This window comes from Prionailurus bengalensis, chromosome B4 (genome assembly GCF_016509475.1).
Source record: "Prionailurus bengalensis isolate Pbe53 chromosome B4, Fcat_Pben_1.1_paternal_pri, whole genome shotgun sequence".
Classification (NCBI taxonomy): domain Eukaryota; kingdom Metazoa; phylum Chordata; class Mammalia; order Carnivora; family Felidae; genus Prionailurus; species Prionailurus bengalensis.
The window spans coordinates 117,737,547-117,753,411 of NC_057358.1; the positions used below are offsets into that span (position 1 = coordinate 117,737,547).

A 15,865-nucleotide genomic window follows, 5' to 3' on the forward strand; every position below is an offset into this window, starting at 1 on the left:
TGGTATGATGAACTGAAACCAGAGGTAGGCTTCGCAGTTACAGGTAGTTCATGTTACAGCCTTCTCACAGCCAAGACCAGAAGAGACTAACCTTGCACAGCATTTCCTGCAAGGGGTAAGAAAAAAAAATGTTCATCTAGAAGTCTAGAAGAGCTCATATGACTCCCTAATGCCTACTTTGATATTATATGGTACTGGGGAGTTTAGAGCCCAAGGTATCTTAGGCAAGAACCAAAGTATGCAACTTGATAGACAAGCAGTTTTCTCTTCTCCATTGAAAATATTCTCCCAAACCTTTTATGTTTTATTCAGGTTATTGTCACATCTTATTTACCCCGAACTTACCTTCTTTTTATTTCTTTAAAATTTATATAGGTTTGAGATTCCTAGGGTGGTGCTTAGTGGAAAAGAGATAACAAGTATATGTGTATGTATGTGTATTATATGCATATGAGCTTCATCCAATTTTTTATTTCATTCCCTGCTTGCACAATTTACTCTTATCTATTCTCAACAATCACTGGAGTTTGCAAGATGTAAGTCAGGTTAGGGCCATGCCCTGTTCAAAATGCTCTAATAACTTCTTATCACACAGAGAATAAAATTCCAAGTTCCTACTCTGGTCTACAGGCCACCATTCATAACTACCTCCTAACCCTCTTCCCCTCTCTCCCTAAACTCCTGCCACAAGGCTCTTCCTTGAGCACCCCAGGACTCCCAGACTGCTCCTATGGCCACATGACTTTTGTGCTTGAGTTTCGTCAACAGATTTTCCACATGTCTCTCTCTCTCACATCATTCCCCAATTTTTTCTTGTATGTCTTCTCAGAGAAGTCCTCCTTGACTGGAATGTTGAGAGTAGCATTTTGTCATTACCCTCCATCCCTTATAATACTGTGTAGATCTTCATGTATCATTTAAACTTAGCTAAATACATATCCGGAAGGAACGTAACATCCAATAGGGCTTGGTACATAGAGGTGCCCAATAAGCATGTTGAATGATTGAATGACTTTGTTCAGGAAATTTCTTCCCATAATTTCCTGATTAAAAGTCTTGCTGGATAATATTCAAATTGAACCACACACAATGCATAGTCACCAATTGATTAATTTTAAGGATATGTCTTTAAAATTGACAGTGTCCATTAATCATGGGCACAAAGCAAATAGTTGTCTCTACGTTGATCCATTGTAGAGTTCATCTCCTGGTTTGTTTCACTTTGCTCAGAGTATTAAAGAACATCAGGAGTGTTTTTGTTTTGTTTTTCTTTTAAGCCATAGTTCACTATGGGAGCAAAAAATAACTTTAGTTATTTTTTTAACCCTTCTATGCCTGCTATGTTTTGTGTTTGCCTCTGATGAAGTAAGCCACATCTGATAAATGTCCGTTGCTTTGAACAATTGCCTGCTGTTGTTTATCAGCTTCTTGGTCTATTGCACATGTAAACTAGCTTATACACAAATACATACATCTCCATCCACTGTGTTTACCAAGCATTAGTTTAGACGGCATTGCCAGTATTAAGCAGAAATTTTGGAACTCAGAAAGTTGATGACTTTTCTCTAAAATTGTTATTTTGTAAGTAACACAAATCATTTACTTTAAAATCTCATTTCTTTTTCTTTCCTTTAAAGATAGAAGTCCTTACAGATTTAGGATTTTTTTCTGAAGCCTTTTATGAGATATCCCAGATTTTTTATGGAAAAAACATGCCTTCCTCAATACCTGCAGGCTGTAAAGCTACTGGAAAAGTGAAGGTAAATCTGCTGTTTGATTCAAAGCCATTTGTTTACCTCTTGAAGGCTACATTCCTAACATTTAGGGAATACTTCTACAAAAGTGTATTTACAAGTCTCTGGTACTGCAAACCTCTTTGTTAAGCCTGGTTATAGCTAACAGCAGGCTTTTACAAGGTTTCATTTGTCTGGAATGGAAGGGTGTCACGTGGGGGAGTATGGTATTGGAGTCGATTTTTACAATGGAATTCTGTCTGTATGTTATGGACGGTCTCAGTAGACACATTTATCAGCCACTACCTCTTAGACTTTGGTGTCTAATCTTACAATTTCTGGCTAATGTTGTTAGTCAAAACAGTCTCTCCTCATGTTTTATTTGGATATTTTTTTGATTTATATATTGTATACCAAAGTGTTAAGCATGTTTTGTTCAAATTGTGTTTGTAAATTAGATAATTGAAACATCCTTGAAAATGAATACTAGCATTTATATTTAAATCAAAGTGAGCCATTTTTCCCACTATTTTGGGTTTCATGGGAATCACTGAGTGATCTTGCAGCAGCTTGGACCCTTGTGATCCAGCAATAAAGGAAATAGGAGGTAATAAGTCAGTTTCCTGGGGGAGATTGTACGCATGAGGAGTGAGACTGGCAGACACAGTACATACTGGTGACATTCAAATTTGGAAGAACTAAAAGAAGCTGGGAAATAGGCTGTAAGTCTTGAAAATTACTTGTAGCAACTGAAATTAAATATACATACAATGCATTCATTACTTCAGTGTATTCCCCTAAAATGTCACTGCTTATTTCTCAATATGACTGCTATGGCATTATAATTTGTTGTTCTAGGGCAAGTGTGAGGTTATCTCCTAAGAGAGACATTCAGTAGGCAATAGGATACATCTGTGTGTATATGTATATACATCTCTATCTCTATCTATCTTATCTATCTATCTATCTATCTATCTGTCTATGTGTCTAGACAAAGACGAATCAGTTGGTGTTTTTGCTCATTTTCTTGGCATGAACTAACTCATCTTCTTACCTGGGTTAAATTGACAATATTTTCTTGCTTGCTTCTCAGCCAACAGCCTTTCCTGATGTAAATGGTTTGCATTTTGTTATTTAAATTATATTTTAATTTATTTAAAAATATTTTTTGAGTGCCTACTGAATACAGGCACTACTTTAGTCATGGGGATAGACCAGTAAAAAGATAAATGGAGATGTTGCCTTTTTGGAAGCATGTTACTATTGGACAGTCCAGTGAAGAAGACGAACAATAAACATATTAAGCACATAAAGATATGTCAGGTGATGATGTACCATGAGGGACACCCAAGCTGAGTTGAGGGGACAGAGAGTGATTAGGGCAGTGGATGGCTATTTTATTCAAGGTGGTTTGGGAAGTCTCTCTAATAAGGGAGTTTTGAGGGTAAAAGATTCGAGGGAGGGATAGGAATAGGAGGAAGTACAAGGGCATAGGCCCTGACAGAGATACCTGCAAGATGTGGTTGAGGAAAACCAAGGAGGCAAAGTGGAGCTGGTAAAGGAGAGAACAGTAGTAGATGGCGGGACTCAGGAACTACAGTCATATAGGACATCTTAGGGCTTGGTGAGGACTGGAGTTTACTCTAAATAAGATGAGAAGCCTCATAGAGTTTGGAGCAGAGGAATGACAGGATAAGAATTACTTTCCAAAGGACCACTTTGCCTGCTGTTTGGAGAAAAAACTGCAGTTGGGCATGGGTATAAATAGGGAAACAAGTTAGAAGGCCTTTGCAGATAACATGAGTGAGACATGACAATGGCTGGGGTAATAGTGGTGGAAGGAATGAAAAGTGGTCTCCTTAGTAGAGGTGGATCCTGGTAAATTTGGGAGCATTAACATAGAAATTTAAAATCATGAGACTGGATGAAATCAGGTAGGGCAGAGAGAGAGAAATAGAAGTCAGAGGACTAAACGTTGGAGTCATCCACATTTCGAGGTCAGAAAGATAAGGAAAGAAAAACTAGCTGGGTAGAAAGAGAAACAAAAGAGAGTTTTTAACGTTCATTGCCTTCACCAAAACAAACAGTATGAAACTCATCTTTATAGGTAAATTCCAGCTTCATTTTTATTATCTAGTTTTCATGAGAGAAAAGTATGGGTGAATTGTCTTTAAATAGATTGTGACTTTAAATTTTGTATTCTTCAAGTTAATTTGAAGCTTTCCAGCTTCAATTGGGAACTTAAAAAGTGTAATTAAAAGAGAAAATGCGTTCAGGGTTTATAATTAAAATAGGTGCCAATGTTATTAGGCTGCAGGCTAGTTATTTAAAGAAAGGATTAATTAATTAGATTTTAGTTGTAAAAGAAGTAACTGAAAAAGTCTTACAGATTACTACTGGACTTTTCACAGACTAAAAAAAATTCTATCTTTTAACATGATACTCATATTGGGATTCCGCTCTTATCACCAAATCTAAGTCTATCATCAGCTTTCTTCCCATTATATCAACAAAGGTCTTCCCTTGGATTCACGTATTCACTTTTCAGTGTATTAGAGAAGATAAAAAATACCGTCAAAAAAGGGAAAAAAATTGTTTACAGTTACCAGCACTTTATTCCAGTAAGAGCTATCTGTGATGTCTTGGGTTAGGGGCCCCTCAAATCCCTTAGATTCTAGGACAAGGATTTGGGAGCAAGTAGTATATTTGGGAAGTGATATCAGGGAGAATGGTGAGTGTGTGGTAAGTCACATAGGGAAGGGAGGAGAAACTATTGCAGAGAGTATTAATGAGTCACTGCGTGGACAATCAGGCCCTCAGAGACCAGGGAGAACAATCTTGTGCTCGTTGGATTGGGTTACTCCCTGTACTTCCAGACTCTCCTGAATACTCCTGTGGCCACAGAATGCCCTCAAGCAAAGGCATACAGGTGTTTGAAGTAAGATACTGTCCATCAGTGAGTAACCTATCCACAGAAGCTTCTGGTGTCTTCCAGATGACCCAGGGGATATGGGCATGGCATCAGTACTGGCATCTTTGAAAAAGGGCCTCTGTACCAAGAGGAATGCATTCTGCACAACGATACAACCATCTCCTGTGGCAAATAAATGGAATGTTTCCTAATGTGACATTATATTAGAGCCAAACATATTGACAGGTCATTCACAATAAAGGAAAAGAACCACAAAAAGAGTTATTCTGAAGAGTAATATGATTTTACCTCAAACTGGCAAAGATTTTTCTAAATGCTAATACTCATTCTAATACTCTTATGACCCAGCAATTCTGTTCCCAGGAATCTATCCGAAGGGGATAATGAGAAATACAGACAAAATAGTCACGCGTGTTATTTAAACTAGGGCTGAATGGTGAGATGGGGGTGGGAATTTGTCCCCCTGATGTCTAACAAAAGGAAAGGAGTTATTATGATGCATTCATAGCGTAGAACATTACTTAGTTAATAGACTGAGGTTTACAAATGACTTAATGACATGGAAAAATAATTATGATGCAATTTTTAATGAAAAGGAATACAAATATATATATATAATTTTTTTTTACTAAAAAAATTTTTTTAATGTTTATTTATTTTTGAGACAGAGAGAGACAGAGCATGAGCAGGGGAGGGGCAGAGAGAGAGAGACACAGAATCTGAAACAGGCTCCAGGCTCTGAGCTGTCAGCACAGCGCCCGATGCGGGGCTCGAACTCACGGACCGTGAGATCATGACCTGAGCCAAAGTCGGACGCTAAACAGACTGAGCCACCCAGGCGCCCCAATATAATTTTAAAATACATCAAAAAAATTGGTAGTAAAGGCACCAAAATATTAACATTGACAACCTAAAAAAAGTTGACTTATGTGTATTTCTTCTTTATTCTATACTCATCTCTCTGACTAGAACATGTATTGCTTTTATAATAAAAATTACATTTAAAATACTTTTAGAACACATTAACAGTTTAATTTAAAAAAACAATACTTTTGTTTCTAACGTTAGTGCTTTATATATTGACAGGTATTTCAATCATTTGACTCAGGAAAACCTCTTACTAGTAAAGAAAATTTACAGGTAAGGATAACAATATTTTATAAATGTTGGATACTTCGTAAGGATAATTTTGAGTCATTTCAATATATTTGGTAAGTATAACACTTGTTTTTGAAAATCTGCTATGTAATTAATATGCTTTTCTATTTCTAATAATGGGGTTTTATCTCCAAATGTTGGGCCCAAGGTAGTATCGGACCCAGACTGCTCTGGCTTTCAAATTGAGCAAATATCGTTTATTGCTTGTAAGTTTTAAATTATATATGTGTATTCATTTTGTTTATATAGCCCTGTCAAGTATCTAACTTTAATGTTTATCTTGATTACCTTGGTGGGAATAGCTGACTTTGATTATAAGAAAAGGATTTTTGTGTGTTTTGCTGGTAGCCCACTTATTCATTTCTGCTTTTACTCACATCCTTTCTCCAGTCTGAGACTGCCTCTTAGTCAGTGGTTTTCTTCTTTCCATTTATTGAAACATTTTTTTAAAATTATAAAAATAAAAAATTTTTATTGAGCTATAACTGACATATAACATTGCATAAATTTAAGATGTACAACACGTTGGTCTGATACTCTTATGTCCTGCAGTATGATTCCCACCATAGTGCTGGCTAATGGAAGGTTGTCATGTGACATTTTCATAAGCAACTCCTCTAACTTCCCAGTGCTCCTTGCAAACAGAGGACTAGACTCCCCATCCCAGCACGTCTGTTCTTGTCACTAGTTGAATGATTGGGGTTTAAGCTTTTGATAACCTAGTAGCATTTAAATATCTTTTTGTTTGTTTCAAGTTTTTATTTAAATTCTAGCTAGTTAACATATAGTATAATATTAGTTTCAGGAGTAGAATTTAGTGATTCATCACTTACATACCATACCTAGTGCTCATCATAAGTGCCCTCCTTAATACCCATCGCCTATATCTCCCATCCCCCTACCCCCTCCAGCAACCCTCAGTTTGTTCTCTGTAGTTACGAGTCTGTTTCAAGGTTTGCCTCTCTCTTTTTTCCCTCTATGTTCATCTGTTTTGTTTCTTAAATTCCGCATATTATTGAGATCATATGATATTTGTCTTTCTCTGACTGACTTACTTCGCTTACCATAATATGCTCTAGCTCCATCCATGTTGTGTAGCATTTAAATATCTTGAAATCATTTTTTAAAATCTCAGGAGTATTGTCAGTCTGACCACTAGAAAGTGTTAGGGCAGAAGAGTAGTAGTGCAGCCATTGGTAAGGGGGCTACAGACCCCTAAAGGGTTCACACAACCAGGTGATAGTGCAGAGAGACAGCTGCATGTAGTTTTAATTTTTTTAAATGCTAGGAAACAACATTCTGTTTCATTAAGTAAGCTATTTTTATTAGATAATGTTGAGAGTCATTTACGCAAAATTGCTTTAGTTTTGTCTTCCATAACTTTGATAGGAAATATATCCTCTCCTTTTATTAAATGTAATCTTACTACTTTCCCATTAGTGTTCATGTTATCCCACAAACTTCACTTTTAATTTTGCTTCAGATTATTCATTGTTTTCCCTTAAAATTTGTTTTGATTTATAAGCAACCTGCCTGAAATGAAAGAATTGGTATCAGGAAGATACGCACACATATTCATATTTCGCTTCAGTGTTCCAAGACCTTCAAATGTTTAAGAATATTTCTTCCCAGTCATAAACTCCAAGGCATCCAAAAAACACTTCCCCAAAAGGAATGTCTATCTGATCATTTCTTTTTAAACAAAAAGAGACTGACAGTATAATGGAAAACTGATTTCTATTAGCTAATTAATCAAAACAGAACTGTTGATCTGCTGAAGACTCTTCAGATTACACTTTATATTTTCTGTATAGAGGGAGAGAAAGGAGTATTAAATAGCATTACTAATTACTCTTCTTTTGATCCTCAAGTGTTTGTGTGTAATTGTCAAGACTCATTAAGACGCTATTTGCTATGGAGAAAAAAGAGAAGAGAAACCTTCTCCTCTGCCCTACACCCACAACCAATCTGAAGTTTCTTCCCTAGATAGAGAATGCCAACCATGTTCCTAGCACACTGTTTGTCTCACACTCGGGCTCGGCACTGTTCCATGTCTGGCTCTTCTGCATGTATTGATTTTCAGCCTTTAGAAGATGTTAGGATGGGAGAATGAACAACAGATCTCTCCACTGCCACTATTGCTTCAGACTCTCCCAAACACTGAGGTTTTTTCTTTGTAATTCATATAAGGCAAATAGTTTCCCTCTTTTCTAGAATATATAGCCCCAGAACCTGAGATTATTAATCAACAAATATTATTAATTCAACAATTTTTAGTAAGAGTCTGTTGTGTGCAAGGCACTCTTCTGGTGTTGTCAAATAAATACATTAGTCAGTCAGCAACAGACAAACTCCCAAGTCATCAGGAAGCTTGTATTTTAGGGGAAAAAAACTAATAAGAAACATGATGTATAAGTAAACGTTATACTTAAGTAAATTATATGGTAAGTTAGAAGGTGATCCATGCTAGAGAGAAAATAAACCCAGCAGCACATAAAGGGGATTGGGATCATGGGACTAGGTTAGGGAGTTGTAATTTTAAATCAGGTAATCAGGTTAGTCCTCACTGAGGAAACATTTGTGAACAGGTAAAGGTACAAGTTTAGGACATCTGGAAAAAGAGCCATCTAGGAAGAGGGTACAATGAATTGAAAGGCGTTAGGGCAGGGCTTGGTGGGGGACATCTTTGTCAGTGTGACCAGAGCTGTGTGAATGATGGGGAAGCAGTAGGAAACAGCATCAGAGAGGTAATGGGGCCAGTTTGAGAAGGGCCTTATTGGGCCTTTGTAACTTTGCTTCTTCCTCTGAACAAAATGGGGAGCCACTGGAAGGTTTAGAGCGGGGCTGTGGCCTAATCTACCTGTTTTAGCTGATCTGTTGAGCCTACTGTGTGCTAACTACTGTTCCAGTGCTGTCAACCTCAGTCATATTTTAGTGTGTGTGTGTGTGTGTGTGTGTGTGTGTGTGTGTGTGTGAGCTAACTAGGAATACAGTTTTGGACATGTTGAGTTTGAGGTATCTCTTAAATATCCAAATGGACTATTTGAGTCAGAAGCTGATTTGCCTTCAGAAGAGAGATTGGAGCTGGAGAGAAAATCGCAGGATTTCATCTGCATTTAGATGAAACTAAAACCATGAGTCTGTTTCAGATAATCTAAGGGGAGCGAGTAAAGAGAGAGAAAAGGACCAAGACGTGGGACACTCCAATGCTGAAAATACAGGAGGGGTGACTGGGTGGCTCAGATGGGTTAAGCCTCTGACTCTTGATTTCGACTCAGGTCATGTCATGGTTGTGAGTTCGAGCCCCATGTTGAGCTACATGCTGACAGTGCTGAGCCTGATTCAGATTCTCTCTCTCTCTCTGATCCTCCCCCACACTTCTGCTCCTCCTCTCTCTTTCTCTCTCTGCCCCTCTGCTCTCTCTCTCTCGCTCTCTCTCTCTGCCTCTCTCAAAATAAATAAATGAACTTAAAAAAATATGGGAAAAGAAGAGGAACCAACAAAGACTGAAAAGGAATGACCAACAGTATAGGAAAGAAACCAAGAGAATGTGGAGACTTCTAAGAGAAGTCACTTCTCTTCTAAGCTAAGAGAAACATTTTCAAAAGAGGAAGTGATTCGGATGCCTGGGTGGCTCAGTCAGTTAAGTGTCTGACTTCAGCTCAGGATATTGTGGTTCATGAGTTCAATCCCCACATCAGGCTCTCTGCTGACAGCTCAGAGTCTGGAGCCTGCTTTGGATTCTGTGTCTCTGTCTCTCTCTAACCCTTCCCCTGCTCGCACTCTGTCTCTCTCTTCCTCTCAAAAATAAATAAACATTAAAAACAATTTTTTAAAAAGGAAGTGATTAATAGTGCTATATTTTGCAGATGAATCAAGCACCATAAATCACTAAGTCAAAAACATGCATCTTTTTTTCACATTTAATAGCTCTGAAATTAGAATGCATTTTATGGTTGAGGGCATGTGACAATTTAAGTGGTATATAAGATAATGATGTCTTAGATTAAAAGTAACATGGCATATGAGGACTAAGAATGGAACACTGGTTTTAAGGCAAGTGTAGGTCACTGGTGACCTTGGCCAAAGAGTTTCAGTGTAGGAGAGGAGTGGGTTTAAAAGCAAATGAAAGGAAAAAATAAATAAATAAAAGCAAATGAAAGTAGAGAAATTGGAATATTGACAATTCTTTAGATCATTGCTCTAAAGGAGAGTGAGAATTTGGACAGTAGCTGGAAAGGGTAGTCAGGGCATAAACAGTTTTTGTTTTTTAAGATGGAGGAGAAGACAGTATGGCTATGTGCTGATAAGAATGTCTGTGGCAAGAGGACATTTATGATGTAAGAGAGAATGGCTGAGTAGAACAGGGCAGAAAGGATCAGTGGCCTAAGTGGCAGGATGCTTGGGTAGGTGGGAGAAATGGAGCTATAGGGTCTATATACACTACTTTGGCCACCTCAGTTTTCTCTGTTAAGTAGAGGAAGCGAGGTCATTAGCTGGTAGGAACATCGGGGAGGAAGGGTTAGAATTTAGAAGCAAAAAGAGCATGAAATTGGTTGTCTAGGAGAGAAGGAGTGTGAATGGACTAGGAAAATGTAGGACGATGACCAGGCAGTACTGAGGTTTGGTCAGGAACTTCAAGTGGGACCACTTAGTCAGACTGCATGATTTTCTTCAACCTTCTTCCGCAGCAGGGTGCACACCTAAAGAAGGTTCAACACTGGATTTTACCAGGGCTGTGGTTGTGCCAAGGAAGTATATATGCAAAGGAGAGGGCCAGGGAATTGAGGGTGTACATGGGCGAGATCTAATGATTGAGCACGGAATCTAAACTGGGTGGGTAGCATGCTTGTGTACCCATTCTCCTGCTCCTGTCCCAGTACCTCTAATTCACTCATGCTAAAGCAGAGCAGACAAGTGTGCCTGGCTGATGAGCTCTTGTGGGTTCTCTGTGTTAATGAGATGTCCCCTCCCTTGCTCTCAGCACCAGGTTTACTCTCTTTCTGTGGCAGGGCTGGGCTATTAAGGCACAGATCACAAACCGGTGGGGAAAGGCAGAAGCACTCAGAACTGCTGGGGCACATCTGACAGTGTACATCTCTTGAAATAGACCTGCCATGTATGGTAGGTACCTCATGTCTATAGTGTATTCCTTCATCCAACACCAAATGAAGAATGCAAAAAGGGATGAAAACTAATAATATCTGAAAACAATACTTTACTGATTTGCCTTTTTTTTGTTTCATTTTTTAAGGCACTTGATGAATTAATAAGTAAAGGATTGCCTCTAATTCTGGTTACAGTTGGCCAACCACATCTCCTAAATAAGTTTTCTTTCATTAAAGCCTATTTTTTAATAAGTGTGGCTGCAACAATAAATTGTGTCCCAGAAAATTCAATGAAAACAATCTACCATGGACTTGTTTCTGAGAAGAGTAGAGCAAACTTTCAAAACTTGAAAGGTAATCTTTTGTTTCATTTTTTTTTATTTAAAAAATTTTTTTTCAACGTTTATTTATTTTTGGGACAGAGAGAGACAGAGCATGAACGGGCGAGGGGCAGAGAGAGAGGGAGACACAGAAACAGAAACAGGCTCCAGGCTCTGCGCCATCAGCCCAGAGCCTGACGCGGGGCTTGAACTCACGGACCGCGAGATCGTGACCTGGCTGAAGTCGGACGCTTAACCGACTGCGCCACCCAGGTGCCCCTTTTGTTTCATTTTTGACTTCTCTTTCTCCTCTTTCCCCAACTATTCCCACTCCACTCCCAATAATCCATATGAACAATCTAGTATACGTTCTTCCATATTGTTCTCTAAGCACACTTAATGACACACATATGTGCCTATGTTAGGTTTATGCATATCCATTTCTGTCCACATATATCAGTATTCATACACTTTTTCATATATATACATACAAAATAGGATTCATCATTTATTTATAAAATGATATATTTTACATTTTTCTGCATCTTATGTTTTTTATGCATAAAAGCTTCACTAAAACCACTTTAAGGCAACTGCTTTGTTTGTTCTGCTATTCTGGTTGTGCCGTGTTCTATGCTGAATATCTCGCGGCTTGTTCAACCATCCCACTATTGCTGCACATTCACTTTGTTTCTAGGAACAGGGCTGAAGTGCTACATATTCTTATCATGTAGTATATATTTCTATGGGATGAGATACCCATGTATAGGATTTATAGGTCATAGGTAAGTATTTCTCAGCTGTATTGGATATTGCCCTAAGATTGTTTTTCACCGTTAAGTATGGTGTTAACTGGATTCTTCATTGATGTTCTTTATCAGGTGAGGAACTGTCCTTTTTATTCATGGTTTGTTGAGTGATTTTGTCATAAAAAGGTGCTGGATTTTATTAGGTGCTTTTCCTGCATCTATTAAGATGCTTCCATGTTTTTTGGTTTTTATTCCATTGATACGGTTTACAACATTAATTGATTTTTGAGTGTTTAAGCCAACCTTGCATTCTTGGGCTATCTCGCAGTTAGTCATGGTGTATAAATTCCTTTTATATGTTGTTGGATTCTGTTTGCTAGTATTTTGTTGAAGGTTTTTATATCCTTATTCATAATAAGTATGGTTCTATAGTTTTCATTTCTTGAAGTATCTTTGTCCTGTTTGGATATCAGAGTAATATTGACTCTGTTTTAAAATGTAACTTTTATTATTATTCGGGTATGATGAGGTCAACAGATAAGAGGATGGTGGCCATTAAAAACAGAGTTTGTTATTCAGTTTTCCAGGAGGAGGAGCAGGTCATTATCTGGGAGGGGCCACACAGAATCACCAAAGTCACTGAGAAGCAGAGACAGCAGGAGGACAATGTGGATCAAACTCTTCCTAGGATCTCTCATGTTCTTAAATGCATCCCAGCGTTCTTCCATGCCAATCTCTAGGCATTTATTTTTGATCTTTGTATCTCTCTCACTTTCTCTTTTAGCGGAGAAAACCCAGCCCCAGATCTTTCTGCTGGGTCTTTCCCAATTCTCAAGCCCTCTTTCATACTCAGCTGTTTGCCCCAGAGCCCTTTAATTTAGGAGAAGAGCCAAGTAGGTAGTAGTTGGAAGAAGAAGGAAGTCAGATGTGTTCAATTCCATGCTATTTTGGACTTCCTCTTACCCCTTGACAAACTTAGTCTCTTTAGGTGGGTATTTTTTGCAGGAATTCCTAGTCAAATAATGATTTGTGGGGGTTTTTACCCCCTCTCCTCTGTAGTCTAGAAGTTCAGTTTTACTACAGCAGGCAGAGTCTGTGATCTAAATTATCTCGGTTCCTCCTGCTCAGAATGACAGGCTTTGGATTGTGGGTTTTTGAGATACTTGAGAATTGTGGATTTTGATGTTCTAAATACTCTCACTCTCTGCTCTTAGTGTGAGGGGCTTATTCAAATCAGTAGAACTACTGACATTTCCAAGGAGATCTTATTGAAATATTATAAATATCTGGGAGACCCAAAATACCTTGGGGACCTTAAGGCGTCCTGTGATCCCAGAGGAGGAACCATTACTCTATATCAGTAGCCAATAATTTAAAGAACATCACCAAGAATCCTCAAGATCCTTTCAGAATTATCTGATTTGTTGTAAAAATCATCCTCAGCCTTTGAATATATGATATTTAAGGACCATTTGATAGAACAATATGTTTCTAATTATCATGGTGGGTTTTTTTAAATATGAAATTTATGGATAGTTTCCCAAATAATGATGAGTTTTATAAACTAGAATAAATATTTAAACTAACCACAGATATTCTTGGTTCTTCAAAAATTTTGTGTCTTTATAGAATTATGTTTAAAGGACGAGGGAATCTCATTTGGTCAGTTTGCAAAAATTAAAGATGACTTCACACTTAGCACAATAAAGGTAAGCTTGGAAATTTTTTCAAATCATATGAAACTGGTTACCAAAATGTCCACTATGAGGCCCTGGATAGGCTCACTTTCAGGGTTGTGTCTGCTCTTGGGAGACTGAGTAGCTTTTCTTGCATAAGCATGGATTGGGGCCAGAGACAGAGTCTACTCCTCGTGAGAAAATTAGATGCCCAGAGATTGTCAGACTTTGACTTTACAAATATGATTAAGGCACTGTGGAAAATATGATTCATTATTTGATGGGATTTGAGTATTCCATTCCCTGTTTCTCATTTCCTAATAATAATAATGATGACAACAGCAACACAAACAGCTACCATTTATTCAGTGCTTACTACGTGACAGGCACTTTGCATGATTAATTTTTACAACTCTGGGATGTAGGTATTAATCATTTTTGAACTATGTTGTGCTGAACCATGAGAAAATTGAGGCTTAGACAGAAAAAAATTCCTTAATGTCATGCATCTAATGAAATGCAGATCACGTTCTTAGCCATTATACTAAGTTGCCCTAGTAGTCCTTGTATAATGTGTACCACTCTGTACAAACAAGTTTTTAGAGACCTGTTTTTTGAAGGATTGGTTGGTCCTTTTCTCCTTTGCCATGCTGGGTTGGTATTTACTATTGATTGTCTGCTATAAAATCTCATTATCTTCACATTACCAGTTAGGTGATCATAGCGTAACTTGAAATACAGTCAATCCTCATTATTCACAGATTCAGTATTTGCTAACTAGCCTATCTGCTAAAATTTATTTGTAACTCCAAAATCAACACTCATGGCTCTTTTTTGTGGTCATTTGTGAACATCACAGAGCATAGAAAAATTTCAGTTGCCCAACACACACTCATACATTCCTAGCTGCGCTGGACAAGGCAATTCTCTGACTTTTTGTTTCCACTCTCATACTGTAAATAAGAGTTCTCTCCATGGTCTATGCATCGCCATGTTTTTTGCATTTTTGTGCTTTTTATTGGTGATTTCACTATTTGAAATGGCCCCTAAGTGTAGCACTGAAATGCTGTTTATTATTCCTAAGAATACTAAATTCCTAAGAAGGCTGTGATGTGCTTTATGACTAAATGCCTAATCCACGCTTATGCAATAAAAGCTTTAGTCAGGCATGAGTTTTAGAGCTATTAAGCTATGAGTTCAAGGTTAATGACTTTACAGTATATATTAAATAATGTGTCTTTAAATATAAACGCACATTAAAAAAAGTTATATGTAGATCAGTTGGCAAAAATATCATGACCAGAGGCCAGCAGGAACTTATTCCTGTATTTCCTCTATGAGCAATGCTTCAGTGTTTGCTAATTTAGTGTTTGTAGCAACTTTATGGAACAGTTTAAGTACTATGAATAATGAGCGCTGGCTGAGCACACAATAGAGGGTAACTGTTGTACATGCTTACTCTTGCCATTACTCTCCTTTTTGTTTTCTGTTGCCTTTTTCCTGTTCACTGAGCTCTCTTCTCTGATGATTATGTGCAAATTTCCTATTTGGTCTTCCGTTCAAGGTTACTTTCTTAGTACATGAAAAACACCTGATAAATAGGAATGAGATATTATTTGTATTATCTCTAAACTTACGTGATTGTGTGGTATTCTTGCTTTAGTCAGCTTTACTGACAGAAGCTGAGGACAGGCTAAACTTCCTTGTGTCAGAGATGGAGCATCCAGGCCACAAGGACCTGTCCCAGTGTTCTGCTGGTGAGTTGGAGATTGTGGTAGAGGCCAGGCTTCAGCTGGCTGCAATTGCCCTGCAAAGACACCGGGCCGCATACAGGTGAGTCTCTTCAAGCACAGAGGAGAATTTCTTCCTCACCCTAATTTGTCAAATATACCTAGACTGTGTGTAAGTTTTATCAATTCCAATATTAATAGGGCATGCTTGTGTTTTATTATTCAGGGGAGTTTCATATATTATTACACTTAAAACTACAGTTCTAAACAAAGCAATTACTTTATTAAAGCATAAGCTAGGATTTTTTTTTAAGTTTATTTATTTATTTTGAAGCGGGGGAGGGAGGGAGAGAGAGAGAGAGAGAGAGAGAGAGAGAGAGAGAGAGAGAATCTCTAGCAGGCTCTGTGCATTCAGTGCAGAGCCCAATGAGGGGCTCAAACTCACGAACCGTGAGATCA

At 37.9% G+C, this 15,865-nt stretch overlaps 1 protein-coding gene across 1 annotated transcript in view; it reads left to right on the forward strand.

The window, feature by feature from the left end:
• Window positions 1-15,865, forward strand: part of CFAP54 (cilia and flagella associated protein 54) — a 296,556-nt gene that overhangs the window by 187,460 nt on the left and 93,231 nt on the right. The window contains 5 exon segments of the mRNA XM_043562207.1: window positions 1,638-1,760; window positions 5,752-5,805; window positions 11,078-11,285; window positions 13,630-13,709; window positions 15,340-15,509. Of these exon segments, the coding sequence (XP_043418142.1) occupies window positions 1,638-1,760; window positions 5,752-5,805; window positions 11,078-11,285; window positions 13,630-13,709; window positions 15,340-15,509 (635 nt within the window).